The sequence below is a fragment of the Heptranchias perlo genome, unplaced genomic scaffold (assembly GCF_035084215.1).
Source record: "Heptranchias perlo isolate sHepPer1 unplaced genomic scaffold, sHepPer1.hap1 HAP1_SCAFFOLD_480, whole genome shotgun sequence".
In the NCBI taxonomy this organism is placed as follows: domain Eukaryota; kingdom Metazoa; phylum Chordata; class Chondrichthyes; order Hexanchiformes; family Hexanchidae; genus Heptranchias; species Heptranchias perlo.
In genome coordinates, this window is record NW_027139495.1 from 142,717 (window position 1) to 167,010 (window position 24,294).

The 24,294-nt window shown below is 53.6% G+C and overlaps 1 protein-coding gene across 1 annotated transcript in view; it reads left to right on the top strand.

Annotated features, from left to right (window-relative positions):
* The window catches only part of LOC137313774 (pupal cuticle protein Edg-91-like), a gene marked incomplete at its 3' end in the record, with an annotated part of 96,374 nt that overhangs the window by 65,953 nt on the left and 6,127 nt on the right, over positions 1–24,294 (top strand). Inside the window, exons 9-10 of the mRNA XM_067979565.1 lie at positions 7,524–7,577; positions 13,407–13,523. Of these exons, the coding sequence (XP_067835666.1) occupies positions 7,524–7,577; positions 13,407–13,523 (171 nt within the window). The remainder of the gene's footprint in view (positions 1–7,523; positions 7,578–13,406; positions 13,524–24,294) is intronic.

The window sequence follows — 24,294 nt, forward strand, 5'->3', positions numbered from 1 at the left end:
ATGAGGGAGATGGATTATTCAGACAGTCCCTGGGATGAGGGAGATGGATTATTCAGACAGTCCCTGGGATGAGGGAGATGGAGTATTCAGACAGTCCCTGGGATGAGGGAGATGGATTATTCAGACAGTCCCTGGGATGAGGGAGATGGATTATTCAGACAGTCCCTGGGATGAGGGAGATGGATTATTCAGACAGTCCCTGGGATGAGGGAGATGGATTATTCAGACAGTCCCTGGGATGTGGGAGATGGATTATTCAGACAGTCCCTGGGATGAGGGAGATGGATTATTCAGACTGTCCCTGGGATGAGGGAGATGGATTATTCAGACAGTCCCTGGGATGAGGGAGATGGATTATTCAGACAGTCCCTGGGATGAGGGAGATGGATTATTCAGACAGTCCCTGGGATGAGCGAGATGGATTATTCAGACAGTCCCTGGGATGAGGGAGATGGATTATTCAGACAGTCCCTGGGATGAGGGAGATGGATTATTCAGACAGTCCCTGGGATGAGCGAGATGGATTATTCAGACAGTCCCTGGGATGAGGGAGATGGATTATTCAGACAGTCCCTGGGATGAGGGAGATGGATTATTCAGACAGTCCCTGGGATGAGGGAGATGGATTATTCAGACAGTCCCTGGGATGAGGGAGATGGATTATTCAGACAGTCCCTGGGATGAGGGAGATGGATTATTCAGATAGTCCCTGGGATGAGGGAGATGGATTATTCAGACAGTCCCTGGGATGAGGGAGATGGTTTATTCAGACAGTCCCTGGGATGAGGGAGATGGATTATTCAGACAGTCCCTGGGATGAGGGAGATGGATTTTTCAGACAGTCCCTGGGATGAGGGAGATGGATTATTCAGACAGTCCCTGGGATGAGGGAGATGGATTATTCAGACAGTCCCTGGGATGAGGGAGATGGATTATTCAGACAGTCCCTGGGATGAGGGAGATGGATTATTCAGACAGTCCCTGGGATGTGGGAGATGGATTATTCAGACAGTCCCTGGGATGAGGGAGTTGGATTATTCAGACAGTCCCTGGGATGAGGGAGATCGTTTATTCAGACAGTCCCTGCGATGAGGGAGATTGATTATTCAGACAGTCCCTGGGTTGAGGGAGATGGATTATTCAGACAGTCCCTGGGATGAGGGAGATGGATTATTCTGACAGTCCCTGGGATGAGGGAGATGGATTATTCAGACAGTCCCTGGGATGAGGGAGATGGATTATTCAGACAGTCCCTGGGATGAGGGAGATGGTTTATTCAGACAGTCCCTGGGATGAGGGAAATGGTTTATTCAGACAGTCCCTGGGATGAGGGAGATGGATTATTCAGACAGTCCCTGGGATGAGGGAGATGGATTATTCAGACTGTCCCTGGGATGAGGGAGATGGATTATTCAGACAGACTCTGGGATGAGGGAGATGGATTATTCAGACAGTCCCTGGGATGAGGGAGATGGTTTCTTCAGACAGACTCTGGGATGAGGGAGATGGTTTATTCAGACAGTCCCTGGGATGAGGGAGATGGATTATTCAGACAGTCCCTGGGATGAGGGAGATGGATTATTCAGACAGTCCCTGGGATGAGGGAGATGGATTATTCAGACAGTCCCTGGGATGAGGGAGATGGATTATTCAGACAGTCCCTGGGATGAGGGAGATGGTTTATTCAGACAGACTCTGGGATGAGGGAGATGGATTATTCAGACAATCCCTGGGATGAGGGAGATGGATTATTCAGACAGTCCCTGGGATGAGGGAGATTGATTATTCAGACAGTCCCTGGGATGAGGGAGATGGTTTATTCAGACAGTCCCTGGGATGAGGGAGATGGATTATTCAGACTGTCCCTGGGATGAGGGAGATGGATTATTCAGACAGTCCCTGGGATGAGGGAGATGGATTATTCAGACAGTCCCTGGGATGAGGGAGATGGATTATTCAGACTGTCCCTGGGATGTGGGAGATGGATTATTCAGACAGTCCCTGGGATGAGGGAGATGGATTATTCAGACAGTCCCTGGGATGAGGGAGATGGATTATTCAGACAGTCCCTGGGATGAGGGAGATGGATTATTCAGACAATCCCTGGGATGAGGGAGATGGATTATTCAGACAATCCCTGGGATGAGGGAGATGGATTATTCAGACAGTCCCTGGGATGAGGGAGATGGATTATTCAGACAGTCCCTGGGATGAGGGAGATGGATTATTCAGACAATCCCTGGGATGAGGGAGATGGATTATTCAGACAGTCCCTGGGATGAGGGAGATGGATTATTCAGACAGTCCCTGGGATGAGGGAGATGGATTATTCAGACAATCCCTGGGATGAGGGAGATGGATTATTCAGACTGTCCCTGGGATGAGGGAGATGGATTATTCAGACAGTCCCTGGGATGAGGGAGATGGATTATTCAGACAGTCCCTGGGATGAGGGAGATGGATTATTCAGACAGTCCCTGGGATGAGGGAGATGGTTTATTCAGATAGTCCCTGGGATGAGGGAGATGGATTATTCAGACAATCCCTGGGATGAGGGAGATGGTTTATTCAGACAATCCCTGGGATGAGGGAGATGGATTATTCAGACAGTCCCTGGGATGAGGGAGATGGATTATTCAGACAATCCCTGGGATGAGGGAGATTGATTATTCAGACAGTCCCTGGGATGAGGGAGATGGATTATTCAGACTGTCCATGGGATGTGGGAGATGGATTATTCAGACAGTCCCTGGGATGAGGGAGATGGATTATTCAGACAGTCCCTGGGATGAGGGAGATGGATTATTCAGACAGTCCCTGGGATGAGGGAGATGGATTATTCAGACAGTCCCTGGGATGAGGGAGATGGATTATTCAGACAGTCCCTGGGATGAGGGAGATGGTTTATTCAGACAGTCCCTGGGATGAGGGAGATGGATTATTCAGACAGTCCCTGGGATGAGGGAGATGGATTATTCAGACAGTCCCTGGGATGAGGGAGATGGATTATTCAGACAGTCCCTGGGATGAGGGAGATGGATTATTCAGACAGTCCCTGGGATGAGGGAGATGGATTATTCAGACTGTCCCTGGGATGAGGGAGATGGATTATTCAGACTGTCCCTGGGATGAGGGAGATGGTTTATTCAGACAGTCCCTGGGATGAGGGAGATGGATTATTCAGACAGTCCCTGGGATGAGGGAGATGGATTATTCAGACAGTCCCTGGGATGAGGGAGATGGATTATTCAGACTGTCCCTGGGATGAGGGAGATGGATTATTCAGACAGTCCCTGGGATGAGGGAGATGGATTATTCAGACAGTCCCTGGGATGAGGGAGATGGATTATTCAGACAGTCCCTGGGATGAGGGAGATGGATTATTCAGACAGACTCTGGGATCAGCTGTCCTAACACATGAGGAAATTTTGGAGAAACTGGGGCTCTTTTCAGGTGGGCAGAGCAGTTTGATATGAAGTTGGATGGCTGTTTAATAATTCCTCGCGGTTTTGACCAGATTATTCGTAAAACACTGTTTGCACCAGTCAGTCGGCCGGTTAACTGGAGGGACATCGAGCGATGAAATGTAGAGATTTTAAATACTTTGGTTTGTGCTTACCTGTCAAATTTGTTCAGAAACAGTGCAAGGAAATTCTAGAATATGTTTCAGAATGTGGGAAATATTTAACAAGAAGGATTTTATAGGTACTTGGGGAAAGGTCAGGGGAATGGGACTGAGGGGAGAGATCTTTCAGAGAGATGGAGAGGGCACAGCGGTGATTGGGAATGGGGAAAGGTCAGGGGAATGGGACTGAGGGGAGAGATCTTTCAGAGAGAGGTTACAGGGGGCGACAGGGAATGGGCTGAGGAATGGGACTGAGGGGAGAGCTCTTTCAGAGAGAGGTTACAGGGGGCGACAGGGAATGGGCTGAGGAATGGGACTGAGGGGAGAGATCTTTCAGAGAGGGGCACAGGGGGCGATGGGGAATGGGCTGAGGAATGGGACTGAGGGGAGAGCTCTTTGAGAGAGAGGGGGGCACAGGGGGCGATGGGGAATGCGCTGAGGAATGGGACTGAGGGGAGAGATCTTTGAGAGAGAGGGGGGCACAGGGGGCGATGGGGAATGGGGAAAGGCCAGGGGAATGGGACTGAGGGGAGAGATCTTTCAGAGAGAGGGGCACAGGGGGTGATGGGGTGAATGGGGGAAGGTCAGGGGAATGGGACTGAGGGGAGAGATCTTTCAGAGAGAGGGGCACAGGGGGCGATGGGGAATGGGGGAAGGGGGAATGGGACTGAGGGGAGAGATCTTTCAGAGAGGGGCACAGGGGGCGATGGGGAATGGGGAAAGGGGGAATGGGACTGAGGGGAGAGATCTTTCAGAGAGAGGGGCACAGGGGGCGATGGGGAATGGGGGAAGGGGGAATGGGACTGAGGGGAGAGATCTTTCAGAGAGAGGGGCACAGGGGGCGATGGGGAATGGGGGAAGGGGGAATGGGACTGAGGGGTGAGATCTTTCAGAGAGAGGGGCACAGGGGGCGATGGGGAATGGGCTGAGGAATGGGACTGAGGGGAGAGATCTTTCAGAGATAGGGGCACAGGGGGCGATGGGGAATGGGGGAATGGGCTGAGGAATGGGACTGAGGGGAGAGATCTTTCAGAGAGGGGGGCACAGGGGGCGATGGGGAATGGGGAAAGGTCAGGGGAATGGGACTGAGGGGAGAGATCTTTCAGAGAGAGGGGCACAGGGGGCGATGGGGAATGGGGGAATGGGCTGAGGAATGGGACTGAGGGGAGAGATCTTTCAGAGAGAGGGGGACAGGGGGCGATGGGGTGAATGGGGGAAGGGGGAATGGGACTGAGGGGAGAGATCTTTCAGAGAGAGGGGGACAGGGGGCGATGGGGTGAATGGGGGAAGGGGGAATGGGACTGAGGGGTGAGATCTTTCAGAGAGAGGGGCACAGGGGGCGATGGGGAATGGGGAAAGGTCAGGGGAATGGGACTGAGGGGAGAGATCTTTCAGAGAGAGGTTACAGGGGGCGATGGGGAATGGGGAAAGGGGGAATGAGACTGAGGGGAGAGATCTTTCAGAGAGAGGGGCACAGGGGGCGATGGGGAATGGGGGAAGGGGGAATGAGACTGAGGGGAGAGATCTTTCAGAGAGAGGGGCACAGGGGGCGATGGGGAATGGGGAAAGGTCAGGGGAATGGGACTGAGGGGAGAGATCTTTCAGAGAGAGGGGCACAGGAGGCGATGGGGAATGGGGAAAGGTCAGGGGAATGGGACTGAGGGGAGAGATCTTTCAGAGAGAGGGGCACAGGAGGCGATGGGGAATGGGGAAAGGTCAGGGGAATGGGACTGAGGGGAGAGATCTTTCAGAGAGAGGGGCACAGGGGGCGATGGGGAATGGGGAAAGGGGGAATGAGACTGAGGGGAGAGATCTTTCAGAGAGAGGGGCACAGGGGGCGATGGGGAATGGGGGAATGGGCTGAGGAATAGGAATGAGGGGAGAGATCTTTCAGAGAGAGGGGGACAGGGGGCGATGGGGAATGGGCTGAGGAATGGGACTGAGGGGAGAGCTCTTTCAGAGAGAGGTTACAGGGGGCGACAGGGAATGGGCTGAGGAATGGGACTGAGGGGAGAGATCTTTCAGAGAGGGGCACAGGGGGCGATGGGGAATGGGCTGAGGAATGGGACTGAGGGGTGAGATCTTTGAGAGAGAGGGGGGCACAGGGGGCGATGGGAAATGGGGAAAGGTCAGGGGAATGGGACTGAGGGGAGAGATCTTTCAGAGAGGGGGGCACAGGGGGCGATGGGGAATGGGGAAAGGTCAGGGGAATGGGACTGAGGGGAGAGATCTTTCAGAGAGAGGGGCACAGGGGGCGATGGGAAATGGGGAAAGGTCAGGGGAATGGGACTGAGGGGAGAGATCTTTCAGAGAGAGGGGCACAGGGGGCGATGGGAAATGGGGAAAGGTCAGGGGAATGGGACTGAGGGGAGAGATCTTTCAGAGAGGGGGGCACAGGGGGCGATGGGAAATGGGGAAAGGTCAGGGGAATGGGACTGAGGGGAGAGATCTTTCAGAGAGAGGGGCACAGGGGGCGATGGGGAATGGGCTGAGGAATGGGACTGAGGGGAGAGATCTTTCAGAGAGAGGGGCACAGGGGGCGATGGGGAATGGGCTGAGGAATGGGACTGATGGGAGAGATCTTTCAGAGAGAGGGGCACAGGGGGCGATGGGGAATGGGGAAAGGGGGAATGAGACTGAGGGGAGAGATCTTTCAGAGAGAGGGGGACAGGGGGCGATGGGGAATGGGGAAAGGGGGAATGGGACTGAGGGGAGAGATCTTTCAGAGAGAGGGGGACAGGGGGCGATGGGGAATGGGCTGAGGAATGGGACTGAGGGGAGAGCTCTTTCAGAGAGAGGTTACAGGGGGCGACAGGGAATGGGCTGAGGAATGGGACTGAGGGGAGAGATCTTTCAGAGAGGGGCACAGGGGGCGATGGGGAATGGGCTGAGGAATGGGACTGAGGGGAGAGCTCTTTGAGAGAGAGGGGGGCACAGGGGGCGATGGGGAATGGGCTGAGGAATGGGACTGAGGGGAGAGCTCTTTGAGAGAGAGGGGGGCACAGGGGGCGATGGGGAATGGGCTGAGGAATGAGACTGAGGGGAGAGATATTCCAGAGAGGGGGGCACAGGGGGCGATGGGGAATGGGGAAAGGTCAGGGGAATGGGACTGAGGGGTGATATCTTTCAGAGAGAGGGGGACAGGGGGCGATGGGGAATGGGCTGAGGAATGGGACTGAGGGGAGAGATCTTTCAGAGAGGGGGGCACAGGGGGCGATGGGGAATGGGCTGAGGAATGGGACTGAGGGGAGACCTCTTTGAGAGAGAGGGGGGCACAGGGGGCGATGGGGAATGGGGAAAGGTCAGGGGAATGGGACTGAGGGGAGAGATCTTTGAGAGAGAGGGGGGCACAGGGGGCGATGGGGAATGGGCTGAGGAATGGGACTGAGGGGAGAGATCTTTGAGAGAGAGGGGGACACAAACATTCGGGCAGGAAAGCTGCCGTCTTTATCCGGCCTGGGCTCACACGTGACTCCATCCTGCGCCAACGTGGCTGGACTCTTTGGCTGCCCCTCCGAAGCGGGCCTAGCAAGACCCTCAGTCGTACCGAACCCACCAGTGGGTCCATGAGGAAGGCAGGCCCCAACCGTCACCTTCTCAAGGGGCGACTAACGGGCCGGGCAAACAATGCCAGCCTTGCCAGCGACGCCCACATCCCGAGGGAAAGTTAAATAAGCATGAGGGAAATGGTGAGAGAGCGTGAGCTAGAGGCAGGGGACGATTTAGCCTGGGTGAATTACTGACCAGATGTCCCATCATGACCTTACCATTAAATTGCCGGGGCACTGCCAAGAATCCAGAATGACCAGTGCACCAATCGTCCATGTTGAATCAATCGAAGATGAGCTGATGTCTATGCCAGGGAGAAAACCCATCATTTCTTTGCTTCTGCTCACAGGTCAGGGGGGCCGTGGGGTACCTGCCGGGCGAGGGAAACCGGGCAAGGCTCCAGGTAAGTGACCAACGCCGCCCACATCGCAAAGGACTTCCCCTGGAACAAATCTCCTCCTTCCACCCCAGGAAATTCTCACCCAGTCCGGATCAAGGGGGCGAGGGTCAGGTTCCTGGACGTACCTGGGAGTGTTTGATGGGACAGTGTAGAGGGAGCTTTACTCTGTATCTAACCCTGTACCTGCCCTGGGAGTGTTTGATGGGACAGTGTAGAGGGAGCTTTACTCTGTATCTAACCCTGTACCTGCCCTGGGAGTGTTTGATGGGACAGTGTAGAGGGAGCTTTACTCTGTATCTAATCCTGTACCTGCCCTGGGAGTGTTTGATGGGACAGTGTAGAGGGAGCTTTCCTCTGTATCTAACCCTGTACCTGCCCTGGGAGTGTTTGATGGGACAGTGTAGAGGGAGCTTTACTCTGTATCTAACCCTGTACCTGCCCTGGGAGTGTTTGATGGGACAGTGTAGAGGGAGCTTTACTCTGTATCTAACCCTGTACCTGCCCTGGGAGTGTTTGATGGGACAGTGTAGAGGGAGCTTTACTCTGTATCTAACCCTGTACCTGCCCTGGGAGTGTTTGATGGGACAGTGTAGAGGGAGCTTTACTCTGTATCGAACCCTGTACCTGCCCTGGGAGTGTTTGATGGGACAGTGTAGAGGGAGCTTTACTCTGTACCTAACCCTGTACCTGCCCCGGGAGTGTTTGATGGGACAGTGTAGAGGGAGCTTTACTCTGTATCTAACCCTGTACCTGCCCTGGGAGTGTTTGATGGGACAGTGTAGAGGGAGCTTTACTCTGTATCTAACCCTGTACCTGCCCTGGGAGTGTTTGACGGGACAGTGTAGAGGGAGCTTTACTCTGTATCTAACCCTGTACCTGCCCTGGGAGTGTTTGATGGGACAGTGTAGAGGGAGCTTTACTCTGTATCTAACCCTGTACCTGCCCTGGGAGTGTTTGATGGGACAGTGTAGAGGGAGCTTTACTCTGTATCTAACCCTGTACCTGCCCTGGGAGTGTTTGATGGGACAGTGTAGAGGGAGCTTTACTCTGTACCTAACCCTGTACCTGCGCTGGGAGTGTTTGATGGGACAGTGTAGAGGGAGCTTTACTCTGTACCTAACCCTGTACCTGCCCTGGGAGTGTTTGATGGGACAGTGTAGAGGGAGCTTTACTCTGTATCTAACCCTGTACCTGCCCTGGGAGTGTTTGACGGGACAGTGTAGAGGGAGCTTTACTCTGTACCTAACCCTGTACCTGCCCTGGGAGTGTTTGACGGGACAGTGGAGAGGGAGCGTTACTCTGTATCTAACCCTGTACCTGTCCTGGGAGTGTTTGACGGGACAGTGCAGAGGGAGCTTTACTCTGTATCTAACCCTGTTCCTGCCCTGGGAGTGTTTGACGGGACAGTGTAGAGGGAGCTTTACTCTGTATCTAACCCTGTCCCTGCCCTGGGAGTGTGAGGGGGCCACGGGGAGAGAGAGAGAGAGAGAGAGGGCGAAGGAGAGAGAGAAAGAGAGCGACGGAGGGAGAGAGAGAGAGGGCGATGGAGAGAGAGGGCGACGTAGAGAGAGTGAGAGGGTGACGGAGAGAGAGAGAGAGAGAGGGTGACGGAGAGAGAGAGAGAGAGCGACGGAGAGAGAGAGAGAGCGACGGAGGGAGAGAGAGAGGCCGATGGAGAGAGCGGGCGACGGAGAGAGAGTGAGAGGGCAACGGAGAGAGAGAGGGAGGGTGACGGAGAGAGAGAGAGAGAGAGGGCGACGGATAGAGAGACAGGGGGCGATGGGGAGAGAGAGAGAGAGGGAGAGAGAGGGCGACTGAGAGAGAAAGAGAGGGCGATGGGGAGAGAGAGAGAGAGAGAGGGAGAGAGAGCGACGGAGAGAGAGAGAGAGAGGAAGAGAGAAAGAACGACGGAGAGAGTGAGAGAGAGAGTGGGCGACGGAGAGAGAGAAGGAGAGGGCAACGGAGAGAGAGAGGGAGAGAGAGAAAGAGAGAGAGAGGGCGACAGAGAGAGAGAGGGAGGGTGAAGGAGAGAGAGTGAGAGGGCGACGGAGAGAGAGAGATTATACAGAGGGGCTGTTATTCCATGCAATATACACAGGGGCTGCTATTCCCTGTAATCTACACAGGGGCTGCTATTCCCAATAATATACACAGGGACTGCAATTCTCGATAATATACACAGGGGCTGCGATTCCCGATAATATACACAGGGGCTGCTATTCCCCATAATATACACAGGGGCTGCTATTCCCTATAATATACACAGGGGCTGCTATTCTCGACAATATACACAGGGGCGACTATTCCCTATAATATACACAGGGGCTGCTATTCCCTATAATATACACAGGGGGCTGCTATTCTCTATAATATACACAGGGGCTGTGATTCCCTATAATATACACAGGGGCTGCTATTCTCTATAATATACACAGGGGCTGCTATTCCCTATAATATACACAGGGACTGCAATTCTCGATAATATACACAGGGGCTGCGATTCCCGATAATATACACAGGGGCTGCTATTCCCCATAATATACACAGGGGCTGCTATTCCCTATAATATACACAGGGGTGACTATTCCCTATAATATACACAGGGCCGACTATTCCCCATAATATACACAGGGGCTGCTATTCTCGACAATATACACAGGGGCGACTATTCCCTATAATATACACAGGGGCTGCTATTCCCCATAATATACACAGGGGTGACTATTCCCTATAATATACACAGGGCCGACTATTCCCCATAATATACACAGGGGCTGCTATTCTCGACAATATACACAGGGGCGACTATTCCCTATAATATACACAGGGGCTGCTATTCTCTATAATATACACAGGGGCTGTTATTCTCTATAATATACACAGGGGCTGTTATTCTCTATAATATACACAGGGGCTGTTATTCTCTATAATATACACAGGGGCTGCTATTCTCTATAATATACACAGGGGCTGCTATTCCCTACAATATACACAGGGGCTGCTATTCTCTATAATATACACAGGGGCTGCTGTTCTCTATAATAAACACAGGGGCTGCTATTCTCTACAATATACACAGGGGCTGTTATTTTCTATAATATACACAGGGGCTGCTATTCTCTATAATATACACAGGGGCTGCTATTCTCTACAATATACACAGGGGCTGCGATTCCCTATAATGTACACAGGGGCTGCTATTCTCTATAATATACACAGGGGCTGCTATTCCCTCCAATATACACAGGGGCTGCTATTCTCTATAATATACACAGCGGCTGCTATTCTCTATAATATACACAGGGGCTGCTGTTCTCTATAATATACACAGGGGCTGCTATTCTCTATAATATGCACAGGGGCTGCTATTCTCTATAATATACACTGGGGCTGCTATTCTCTATAATATACACAGGGGCTGCTATTCTCTATAATATACACAGGGGCTGCTATTCTCCATAATATACACAGGGGGCTGCTGTTCTCTCTAATATACACAGGGGCTGCTATTCTCTATAATATACACAGGGGCTGCTATTCTCTATAATATACACTGGGGCTGCTATTCTCCATAATATACACAGGGGGCTGCTGTTCTCTCTAATATACACAGGGGCTGCTATTCTCTATAATATACACAGGGGCTGCTGTTCCCTATAATATACACAGGGGCTGCTATTCTCGAAAATATACACAGGTGCTGCTATTCTCTCTAATATACACAGGGGCTGCTGTTCTCTATAATATACACAGGGGCTGCTATTCCCCATAATATACACAGGGGCTGCTATTCCCCATAATATACACAGGTGCTGCTATTCTCTATAATATACACAGGGGCTGCTATTCTCTATAATATACACAGGGGCTGCTATTCTCTATAATATACACAGGTGCTGCTATTCTCTCTAATATACACAGGGGCTGCTGTTCTCTATAATATACACAGGGGCTGCTATTCTCTATAATAAACACAGGGGCTGCTATTCTCTATAATATGCACAGGGGCTGCGATTCTCTACAATATACACAGGGGCTGCTGTTCTCTATAATATACACAGGGGCTGCTGTTCTCTATAATATACACAGGGGCTGCTGTTCTCTATAATATACACAGGGGCTGCTGTTCTCCATAATTTTCACAGGGGCTGCTATTCTCTATAATATACACAGGGGCTGCTATTCCCTATAATATACACAGGGGCTGCTATTCCCTATAATATACACAGGTGCTGCTATTCCCTATAATATACACAGGGGCTGCTATTCTCTATAATATACACAGGGGCTGCTGTTCTCTATAATATACACAGGGGCTGCTATTCTCTATAATATACACAGGGGCTGCTATTCTCTATAATATACACAGGGGCTGCTATTCTCTATAATATACACAGGGGCTGCTATTCTCTATAATACACACAGGGGCTGCTATTCTCTATAATATACACAGGGGCTGCTATTCTCTATAATATACACAGGGGCTGCTATTCTCTATAATATACACAGTGGGCCCTATTCTCTATAAAATATACAGGGGCTGCTATTCTCTATAATATACACAGGGGCTGCTATTCCCTATAATATACACAGGGGCTGCTATTCCCTATAATATGCACACGGGCTGCTATTCTCTATAATATACACAGGGGCTGCTATTCTCCACAATATGCACAGGAGCTGCTATTCCCTATAATATACACAGGGGCTGCTATTCCCCATAATATACACAGGGGCTGCTATTCCCTATAATACACACAGGGGCTGCTGTTCTCTATAATATACACAGGGGCTGCTATTCTCTATAATATACACAGGGGCTGCTATTCCCTATAATATACACAGGGGCTGCTATTCCCTATAATATGCACACGGGCTGCTATTCTCTATAATATACACAGGGGCTGCTATTCTCCACAATATGCACAGGAGCTGCTATTCCCTATAATATACACAGGGGCTGCTATTCCCCATAATATACACAGGGGCTGCTATTCCCTATAATACACACAGGGGCTGCTATTCTCTATAATATACACAGGGGCTGCTATTCTCTATAATACACACAGGGGCTGCTATTCCCTATAATATACACAGGGGCTGCTATTCCCCATAATATACACAGGGGCTGCTATTCCCTATAATATACACAGGGGCTGCTATTCTCTATAATATACACAGGGGCTGCTATTCCCTATAATACACACAGGGGCTGCTATTCTCTATAATATACACAGGGGCTGCTATTCCCTATAATATACACATGGGCTGCTATTCCCTATAATATACACAGGGGCTGCTATTCCCTATAATATACACAGGGGCTGCTATTCTCTATAATATACACAGGGGCTGCTATTTTCTGTAATATACACAGGGGCTGCTATTCCCTATAATATACACAGGGGCTGCTATTCTCTATAATATACACAGTGGGCCCTATTCTCTATAATATACACAGTGGGCCCTATTCTCTATAATATACACAGTGGGCCCTATTCTCTATAATATACACAGTGGGCCCTGTTCTCTATAATATACACAGTGGGCCCTATTCTCTATAATATACACAGTGGGCCCTATTCTCTATAATATACACAGTGGGCCCTATTCTCTATAATATACACAGTGGGCCCTATTCTCTATAATATACACAGTGGGCCCTATTCTCTATAATATACACAGTGGGCCCCATTCTCTGCAACAGGCACATGATGCTGAATGGTGCCCCCTGTGTACATTCTGAGTATTGCAGCCCGTGCTGCTGTGTTTGCCATTTGATGTTGTGCTGATTGGCTCTGAACCACCCCCCCCGACTTTGGTTTATTGCAGGTTACGCCAATGGGGCCGGCCGCTACCCTGCCGCGGGGCTGGTCCAGCCCGCTTTTGGCAACGGTTACCGCAATGGAAACGGCTACGCCAATGGTTTCGCCAATGGTTTCAGGAATGGTGAGGCATTTTGGCCTAGGCTGATATAAATATTCACACCAGGGTGTTCCCTCGAACCCCTCGCTCACACTCCGATATCTGCGGAGGTCCTTCTAACCCCTCTCTCACACTCCTGTATCTGGGAGGTCCCTCTAACCCCTCTCTCACACTCCTGTATCTGGGAGGTCCCTCTAACCCGCTCTCTCACACTCCTGTATCTGGGAGGTCCCTCTAACCCCTCTCTCACACTCCTGTATCTGGGAGGTCCCTCTAACCCCCTCTCTTACACTCCTGTATCTGGGAGGTCCCTCTAACCCGCTCTCTCACACTCCTGTATCTGGGAGGTCCCTCTCACCCCCTCTCTCACACTCCTGTATCTGGGGAGGTCCCTCTAGCCCCCTCGCTCATACTCCTGTATCTGGGGAGGTCCCTCTAACCCCCTCTCTCACACTCCTGTATCTGGGAGGTCCCTCTAACCCGCTCTCTCACACTCCTGTATCTGGGAGGTCCCTCTAACCCCCTCTCTCACACTCCTGTATCTGGGGAGGTCCCTCTAACCCCCTCTCTCACACTCCTGTATCTGGGGAGGTCCCTCTAGCCCTCTATCTCACACTCCGATATCTGGGGAGGTCCCTCTAACCCCCTCTCTCACACTCCTGTATCTGGGAGGTCCCTCTAACCCCTCTCTCACACTCCTGTATCTGGGAGGTCCCTCTAACCCCCTCTCTCACACTCCTGTATCTGGGAGGTCCCTCTAGCCCCCTCTCTCACACTCCTGTATCTGGGGAGGTCCCTCTAGCCCCCTCTCTCACACTCCTGCATCTGGGAGGTCCCTCGAACCCCTCGCTCACACTCCGATATCTGGGAGGTCCCTCTAGCCCCCAGTCTCACACTCCTGTATCTGGGGAGGTCCCTCAAACCCCCTCTCACACACTCCTGTATCTGGGGAGGTCCCTCTAACCCCCTCTCTCACACTCCTGTATCTGGGGAGGTCCCTCTAACCCCCTCTCTCACACTCCTGTATCTGGGGAGGTCCCTCAAACACCCCTTCCTCACACTCCTGTATCTCGTGAGTTCCCTCTAACTCCTCTCTCACACTCCTGTATCTGGGGAGGTCTCTCTAACCCCCTCTCTCTCACACTCCTGTATCTGGGGAGGTCCCTCGAGACCCCCCCTCTCACACTCCTGTATCTGGGGAGGTCCCTCTAACTCCTCTCTCACACTCCTGTATCTGGGGAGGTCTCTCTAACCCCCTCTCTCTCACACTCCTGTATCTGGGGAGGTCCCTCGAGACCCCCCCTCTCACACTCCTGTATCTGGGGAGGTCCCTCTAACCTCTCTCTCACACTCCTGTATCTGGGGAGGTCCCTCTAACCTCTCTCTCACGCTCCTGAATCTGGGGAGGTCCCTCTAACCCCTCTCTCACACTTCTGTATCTGGGGAGGTCCCTCTAAACCCTCTCTCACACTCCTGTACCAGGGGAGGTCCCTCTAAGCCCCTCTCTCACACTCCTGTATCTGGGGAGGTCCCTCCAACTCCCTCTCTCACACTCCTGTATCTGGGGAGGTCCCTCTAACCCCCTCTCTCTAACACTCCAGTATCTGGGGAGGTCCCTCTAACCCCCTCTCTCACACTCCTGTATCAGGGGAGGTCCCACTAACCTCTCTCTCACACACTCCTGTATCTGGGGAGGTCCCTCTAACCCCCTCTCTCACACTCCTGTATCAGGGGAGGTCCCACTAACCTCTCTCTCACATACTCCTGTATCTGGGGAGGTCCCTCTAACCCAATCTCTCACACTCCTGTATCTGGGATGTCCCTCGAGACCCCCCTCTCACACTCCTGTATCTGGGGAGGTCCCTCTAAACCCTTTCTCACACTCCTGTATCTGGGGAGGTCCCTCTAACCCCTCTCTCACACACCTGTATCTGGAGAGTCCCTCTACCCCCTCTCTAACACTCCTGTATCTGGGGAGGTCCCTCTAATCCCTCTCTCACACTCCTGTATCTGGGGAGGTCCCTCTAACCCCCTCTCACACTCCTGTATCTGGGGAGGTCCCTCTAATCCCTCTCTCACACTCCTGTATCTGGAGAGTCCCTCTACCCCCTCTCTCACACTCCTGTATCTGAGGAGGTCCCTCTAATCCCTCTCTCACACTTCTGTATCTGGGGAGGTCCCTCTAATCCCTCTCTCACACTCCTGTATCTGGAGAGTCCCTCTAACCCCTCTCTCACACTCCTGTATCTGGGGAGGTCCCTCTAAACCCCTCTCACACTCCTGTATCTGGGGAGGTCCCTCTAAGCCCTCTCTCACACTCCTGTATCTGGGGAGGTCCCTCTAACCCCTCTCTCACACTCCTGTATCTGGGGAGGTCCCTCTAACCCCCTCTCACACTCCTGTATCTGGGGAGGTCCCTCTAACCCCTCTCACACACTCCTGTGTCTGGGGAGGTCCCTCAAACCCCCTCTCACACACTCCTGTATCTGGGGAGGTCCCTCAAACCCCCTCTCACACACTCCTGTATCTGGGGAGGTCCCTCTAACCCCTTCTTTCACACTCCTGTATCTGGGAAGGTCCCTCTATCCACCACTCTCACACTCCTGTATCTGGGGAGGTCCCTCTAACCCCCTCTCTCACACTCCTGTATCTGGGGAGGTCCCTCTAACCCCTCTCTCACACTCCTGTATCTGGGGAGGTCCCTCTAACCCCTCTCACACACTCCTGTATCTGGGGAGGTCCCTCTAACCCCTCTCTCTCACACTCCTGTATCTGGGGAGGTCCCTCTAACCCCTCTCACACACTCCTGTATCTGGGGAGGTCCCTCTAACCCCCTCTCTCACACTCCTGTATCTGGGGAGGTCCCTCTAACCCCTCTCTCACACTCCTGTATCTGGGGAGGTCCCTCTAACCCTCTCTCTCACACTCCTGTATCTGGTGAGGTCCCTCTAACCCCCTCTCTCACACTACTGTATCTGGGGAGGTCCCTCTAACCCCTTTCTCACACTCCTGTATCTGGGGAGGTCCCTCTAACCCCCTCTCTCACACTCCTGTATCTGGGGAGGTCCCTCAAACACCCCTTCCTCACACTCCTGTATCTCGGGAGGTCCCTCTAACTCCTCTCTCACACTCCTGTATCTGGGGAGTTCTCTCTAACCCCCTCTCTCTCACACTCCTGTATCTGGGGAGGTCCCTCGAGACCCCCCTCTCACATTTCTGTATCTGGGGAGGTCCCTCTAACCTCTCTCTCACACTCCTGTATCTGGGGAGGTCCCTCGAGACCCCCCTCTCACATTTCTGTATCTGGGGAGGTCCCTCTAACCTCTCTCTCACACTCCTGTATCTGGGGAGGTCCCTCTAACCTCTCTCTCACGCTCCTGAATCTGGAGAGGTCCCTCTAACCCCTCTCTAACACTCCTGTATCTGTGGAGGTCCCTCTAACTCCCTCTCTCACACTCCTGTATCTGGGGAGGTCCCTCTAACCCCCTCTCTCTAACACTCCAGTATCTGGGGAGGTCCCTCTAACCCCCTCTCTCACACTCCTGTATCAGGGGAGGTCCCACTAACCTCTCTCTCACACACCTGTATCTGGAGAGTCCCTCTAACCCAATCTCTCACACGCCTGTATCTGGGATGTCCCTCGAGACCCCCCTCTCACAATCCTGTATCTGGGGAGGTCCCTCTAAACCCTTTATCACACTCCTGTATCTGGGGAGGTCCCTCGAACCCCTCTCTCACACACCTGTATCTGGAGAGTCCCTCTACCCTCTCTCTCACACTCCTGTATCTGGGGAGGTCCCTCTAATCCCTCTCTCACACTCCTGTATCTGGGGAGGTCCCTCTAACCCCCTCTCTCACACTCCTGTATCTGGGGAGGTCCCTCTAACCCCCTCTCTCACACTCCTGTATCTGGGGAGGTCCCTCTAACCCCCTCTCTCACACTCCTGTATCTGGAGAGTCCCTCTACCCCCTCTCTCACACTCCTGTATCTGGGGAGGTCCCTCTAATCCCTCTCTCACACTCCTGTATCTGGGGAGGTCCCTCTAACCCCCTCTCACACTCCTGTATCTGGGGAGGTCCCTCTAAGCCCTCTCTCACACTCCTGTATCTGGGGAGGTCCCTCTAACCCCTCTCTCACACTCCTGTATCTGGGGAGGTCCCTCTAACCCCCTCTCTCACACTCCTGTATCTGGGGAGGTCCCTCTAACCCCCTCTCTCACTCCTGTATCTGGGGAGGTCCCTCTAACCCCTCTCACACACTCCTGTGTCTGGGGAGGTCCCTCAAACCCCCTCTCACACACTCCTGTATCTGGGGAGGTCCCTCTAACCCTCTCTCTCACACTCCTGTATCTGTGGAGGTCCGTCTAACCCCTCTCTCACACTCCTGTATCTGGGGAGGTCCCTCTATCCCCCACTCTCACACTCCTGTATCTGGGGAGGTCCCTCCAACCCTCTCTCTCACACTCCTGTATCTGGGGAGGTCCCTCTAACCCCCTCTCCCACACTCCTGTATCTGGGGAGGTCCCTCTAACCCCTCTCACACACTCCTGTATCTGGGGACGTCCCTCTAACCCCTCTCTCACACTCCTGTATCTGGGGAGGTCCCTCTAACCCCTCTCTCACACTCCTGTATCTGGGGAGGTCCCTCTAACCCCCTCTCTCTCACACTCCTGTATCTGGGGAGGTCCCTCTAACCCCCTCTCTCACACTCCTGTATCTGGGGCGGTCCCTCTAACCCCTCTCTCACACTCCTGTATCTGGGGAGGTCCCTATAACCCTCTCTCTCACACTCCTGTATCTGGTGAGGTCCCTCTAACCCCCTCTCTCACACGACTGTATCTGGGGAGGTCCCGCTAACCCCTTTCTCACACTCCTGTATCTGGGGAGGTCCCTCTAATCCCCTCTCTCACACTCCTGTATCTGGGGAGGTCCCTCTAATCTCCCATCTCACACTCCTGTATCTGGGGAGGTCCCTCTAACCCCCTCTCTCACACTCCTGTATCTGGGGAGGTCCCTCTTATCTCCCATCTCACACTCCTGTATCTGGGGAGGTCCCTCTAACCCCTCTCTCACACTCCTGTATCTGTGGAGGTCCCTCTAACCCCTCTCTCACACTCCTGTATCTGGGGAGGTCCCTCTAACCCCCTCTCTCACACTCCTGTATCTGGGGAGGTCCCTCTAACCCCCTCTCTCACTCCTGTATCTGGGGAGGTCCCTCTAACCCCTCTCACACACTCCTGTGTCTGGGGAGGTCCCTCAAACCCCCTCTCACACACTCCTGTATCTGGGGAGGTCCCTCTAACCCTCTCTCTCACACTCCTGTATCTGTGGAGGTCCGTCTAACCCCTCTCTCACACTCCTGTATCTGGGGAGGTCCCTCTATCCCCCACTCTCACACTCCTGTATCTGGGGAGGTCCCTCCAACCCTCTCTCTCACACTCCTGTATCTGGGGAGGTCCCTCTAACCCCCTCTCCCACACTCCTGTATCTGGGGAGGTCCCTCTAACCCCTCTCACACACTCCTGTATCTGGGGACGTCCCTCTAACCCCTCTCTCACACTCCTGTATCTGGGGAGGTCCCTCTAACCCCTCTCTCACACTCCTGTATCTGGGGAGGTCCCTCTAACCCCCTCTCTCTCACACTCCTGTATCTGGGGAGGTCCCTCTAACCCCCTCTCTCACACTCCTGTATCTGGGGCGGTCCCTCTAACCCCTCTCTCACACTCCTGTATCTGGGGAGGTCCCTATAACCCTCTCTCTCACACTCCTGTATCTGGTGAGGTCCCTCTAACCCCCTCTCTCACACGACTGTATCTGGGGAGGTCCCGCTAACCCCTTTCTCACACTCCTGTATCTGGGGAGGTCCCTCTAATCCCCTCTCTCACACTCCTGTATCTGGGGAGGTCCCTCTAATCTCCCATCTCACACTCCTGTATCTGGGGAGGTCCCTCTAACCCCCTCTCTCACACTCCTGTATCTGGGGAGGTCCCTCTTATCTCCCATCTCACACTCCTGTATCTGGGGAGGTCCCTCTAACCCCTCTCTCACACTCCTGTATCTGTGGAGGTCCCTCTAACCCCTCTCTCACACTCCTGTATCTGGGGAGGTCCCTCTAACCCCTCTCTCACACTCCTGTATCTGGGGAGGTCCCTCTAACCCCCTCTCTCTCACACTCCCGTATCTGGGGAGGTCCCTCTAACCCCTCTCTCACACTCCTGTATCTGGGGAGGTCCCTCTAACCCCTCTCTCACACTCCTGTATCTGGGGAGGTCCCTCTAACCCCTCTCACACACTCCTGTATCTGGGGAGGTCCCTCTAACCCCTCTCTCTCACACTCCTGTATCTGGGGAGGTCCCTCTAACCCCTCTCACACACTCCTGTATCTGGGGAGGTCCCTCTAACCCCCTCTCTCACACTCCTGTATCTGGGGAGGTCCCTCTAACCCCTCTCTCACACTCCTGTATCTGGGGAGGTCCCTCTAACCCTCTCTCTCACACTCCTGTATCTGGTGAGGTCCCTCTAACCCCCTCTCTCACACTACTGTATCTGGGGAGGTCCCTCTAACCCCTTTCTCACACTCCTGTATCTGGGGAGGTCCCTCTAACCCCCTCTCTCACACTCCTGTATCTGGGGAGGTCCCTCAAACACCCCTTCCTCACACTCCTGTATCTCGGGAGGTCCCTCTAACTCCTCTCTCACACTCCTGTATCTGGGGAGTTCTCTCTAACCCCCTCTCTCTCACACTCCTGTATCTGGGGAGGTCCCTCGAGACCCCCCTCTCACATTTCTGTATCTGGGGAGGTCCCTCTAACCTCTCTCTCACACTCCTGTATCTGGGGAGGTCCCTCGAGACCCCCCTCTCACATTTCTGTATCTGGGGAGGTCCCTCTAACCTCTCTCTCACACTCCTGTATCTGGGGAGGTCCCTCTAACCTCTCTCTCACGCTCCTGAATCTGGAGAGGTCCCTCTAACCCCTCTCTAACACTCCTGTATCTGTGGAGGTCCCTCTAACTCCCTCTCTCACACTCCTGTATCTGGGGAGGTCCCTCTAACCCCCTCTCTCTAACACTCCAGTATCTGGGGAGGTCCCTCTAACCCCCTCTCTCACACTCCTGTATCAGGGGAGGTCCCACTAACCTCTCTCTCACACACTCCTGTATCTGGGGAGGTCCCTCTAACCCCTCTCTCACACACCTGTATCTGGAGAGTCCCTCTAACCCAATCTCTCACACGCCTGTATCTGGGATGTCCCTCGAGACCCCCCTCTCACAATCCTGTATCTGGGGAGGTCCCTCTAAACCCTTTATCACACTCCTGTATCTGGGGAGGTCCCTCGAACCCCTCTCTCACACACCTGTATCTGGAGAGTCCCTCTACCCTCTCTCTCACACTCCTGTATCTGGGGAGGTCCCTCTAATCCCTCTCTCACACTCCTGTATCTGGGGAGGTCCCTCTAACCCCCTCTCTCACACTCCTGTATCTGGGGAGGTCCCTCTAACCCCCTCTCTCACACTCCTGTATCTGGGGAGGTCCCTCTAACCCCCTCTCTCACACTCCTGTATCTGGAGAGTCCCTCTACCCCCTCTCTCACACTCCTGTATCTGGGGAGGTCCCTCTAATCCCTCTCTCACACTCCTGTATCTGGGGAGGTCCCTCTAACCCCCTCTCACACTCCTGTATCTGGGGAGGTCCCTCTAAGCCCTCTCTCACACTCCTGTATCTGGGGAGGTCCCTCTAACCCCTCTCTCACACTCCTGTATCTGGGGAGGTCCCTCTAACCCCCTCTCTCACACTCCTGTATCTGGGGAGGTCCCTCTAACCCCCTCTCTCACTCCTGTATCTGGGGAGGTCCCTCTAACCCCTCTCACACACTCCTGTGTCTGGGGAGGTCCCTCAAACACCCTCTCACACACTCCTGTATCTGGGGAGGTCCCTCTAACCCTCTCTCTCACACTCCTGTATCTGTGGAGGTCCGTCTAACCCCTCTCTCACACTCCTGTATCTGGGGAGGTCCCTCTATCCCCCACTCTCACACTCCTGTATCTGGGGAGGTCCCTCCAACCCTCTCTCTCACACTCCTGTATCTGGGGAGGTCCCTCTAACCCCCTCTCCCACACTCCTGTATCTGGGGAGGTCCCTCTAACCCCTCTCACACACTCCTGTATCTGGGGAGGTCCCTCTAACCCCTCTCTCACACTCCTGTATCTGGGGAGGTCCCTCTAACCCCTCTCTCACACTCCTGTATCTGGGGAGGTCCCTCTAACCCCCTCTCTCTCACACTCCTGTATCTGGGGAGGTCCCTCTAACCCCCTCTCTCACACTCCTGTATCTGGGGCGGTCCCTCTAACCCCTCTCTCACACTCCTGTATCTGGGGAGGTCCCTATAACCCTCTCTCTCACACTCCTGTATCTGGTGAGGTCCCTCTAACCCCCTCTCTCACACGACTGTATCTGGGGAGGTCCCGCTAACCCCTTTCTCACACTCCTGTATCTGGGGAGGTCCCTCTAATCCCCTCTCTCACACTCCTGTATCTGGGGAGGTCCCTCTAATCTCCCATCTCACACTCCTGTATCTGGGGAGGTCCCTCTAACCCCCTCTCTCACACTCCTGTATCTGGGGAGGTCCCTCTTATCTCCCATCTCACACTCCTGTATCTGGGGAGGTCCCTCTAACCCCTCTCTCACACTCCTGTATCTGTGGAGGTCCCTCTAACCCCTCTCTCACACTCCTGTATCTGGGGAGGTCCCTCTAACCCCTCTCTCACACTCCTGTATCTGGGGAGGTCCCTCTAACCCCCTCTCTCTCACACTCCCGTATCTGGGGAGGTCCCTCTAACCCCTCTCTCACACTCCTGTATCTGGGGAGGTCCCTCTAACCCCCTCTCTCTCACCCTCCCGTATCTGGGGAGGTCCCTCTAACCCTCTCTCTCACACTCCTGTATCTGGGGAGGTTCCTCTAACCCCTCTCGCACACTCCTGTATCTGTGGAGGTCCCTCTAACCCCTCTCTCACACACTCCTGTATCTGGTGAGGTCCCTCTAACCCCCTCTCTCACACTCCTGTATCTGGGGAGGTCCCTCTAACCCCTCTCTCACACTCCTGTATCTGGTGAGGTCCCTCTAACCCCCTCTCTCACACTCCTGTATCTGGGGAGGTCCCTCTAACCCCTTTCTCACACTCCTGTATCTGGGGAGGTCCCTCTAACCCCCTCTCTCACACTCCTGTATCTGGGGAGGTCCCTCTAATCTCCCATCTCACACTCCTGTATCTGGGGAGGTCCCTCTAACCCCCTCTCTCACACACTCCTGTATCTGGGGAGGTCCCTCTAACCCCCTCTCTCACACTCCTGTATATGGGGAGGTCCCTCTTATCTCCCATCTCACACTTCTGTATCTGGGGAGGTCCCTCTAACCCTCTCTCTCACACTCCTGTATCTGGGGAGGTCCCTCTACCCCCCTCTCTCACACTCCTGTATCTGGGGAGGTCCCTCTAACCCCTCTCTCACACTCCTGTATCTGGGGAGGTCCCTCTACCCCCCTCTCGCACACTCCTGTATCTGGGGAGGTCCCTCTAACCCCCTCTCACATTCCTGTATCTGGAGAGGTCCCTCTAACCCCCTCTCTCACACTCCTGTATCTGGGGAGGTCCCTCTAACCCCTCTCTCTCACACTCCTGTATCTGGGGAGGTCCCTCTAACCCCTCTCTCACACTCCTGTATCTGGGGAGGTCCCTCTAACCCCCTCTCACATTCCTGTATCTGGGGAGGTCCCTCTAACCCCCTGTCTCACACTCCTGTATCTGGGGAGGTCCCTCTAACCCTCTCTCTCACATTCCTGTATCTGGGGAGGTCCCTCTAACCCCCTGTCTCACACTCCTGTATCTGGGGAGTTCCCTCTAACCCACTCTCTCACACTCCTGTATCTGGGGAGGTCCCTCTTAACCCCTCTCTCACAAATGCTTTTTAAAAGACAAAATTGGACCCGCCTCTACTGCCTCTGGCAGCTCGTTCCAGACACTCACCACCCTTTGAGTGAAAAAATTGCCCCTCTGGACCCTTTTGTATCACTCCCCTCTCTCACACTCCTGTATCTGTGGAGGTCCCTCTAAACCTCTCTCTCACACTCCTGTATCTGGGGAGGTCCCTCTAACCCCCTCTCTCACACTCCTGTATCTGGAGAGGTCCCTCTAACCCCCTCTCACACTCCTGTATCTGTGGAGGTCCCTCTAAACCCCTCTCTCACACTCCTGTATCTGGGGAGGTCTCTCTCACCCTGCTCTCACACTCCTGTAACTGGGGAGGTCCCTCTAACCCCCTCTCTCACACTCCTGTATCTGGGGAGGTCCATCTAACCCCCTCTCTCACACTCCTGTATCTGGGGAGGTCCCTCTAATCTCCCAGCTCACACTCCTGTATCTGGGAAGGTCCCTCTAACCCCCTCTCTCACACTCCTGTATCTGGGGAGGTCCCTCTAACTCCCTCTCTCACACTCCTGTATCTGGGGAGGTCCGTCTAACCCCTCTCTCACACTCCTGTATCTGGGGAGGTCCCTCGAACCAACTCTCTCACACTCCTGTATCTGGGGAGGTCCCTCTAACCCCTCTCACACACTCCTGTATCTGTGGAGGTCCCTCCAACCCCCTCTCTCACACTCCTGTATCTGGGGAGGTCCCTCTAACCCCCTCTCTCACACTCCTGTATCTGGGGGATTTCCTTCTAACTCCTGTCTCACACTCCTGTGTCTGGGGAGGTCCCTAAAACCCCCTCTCTCACACTCCTGTATCTGGGGAGGTCTC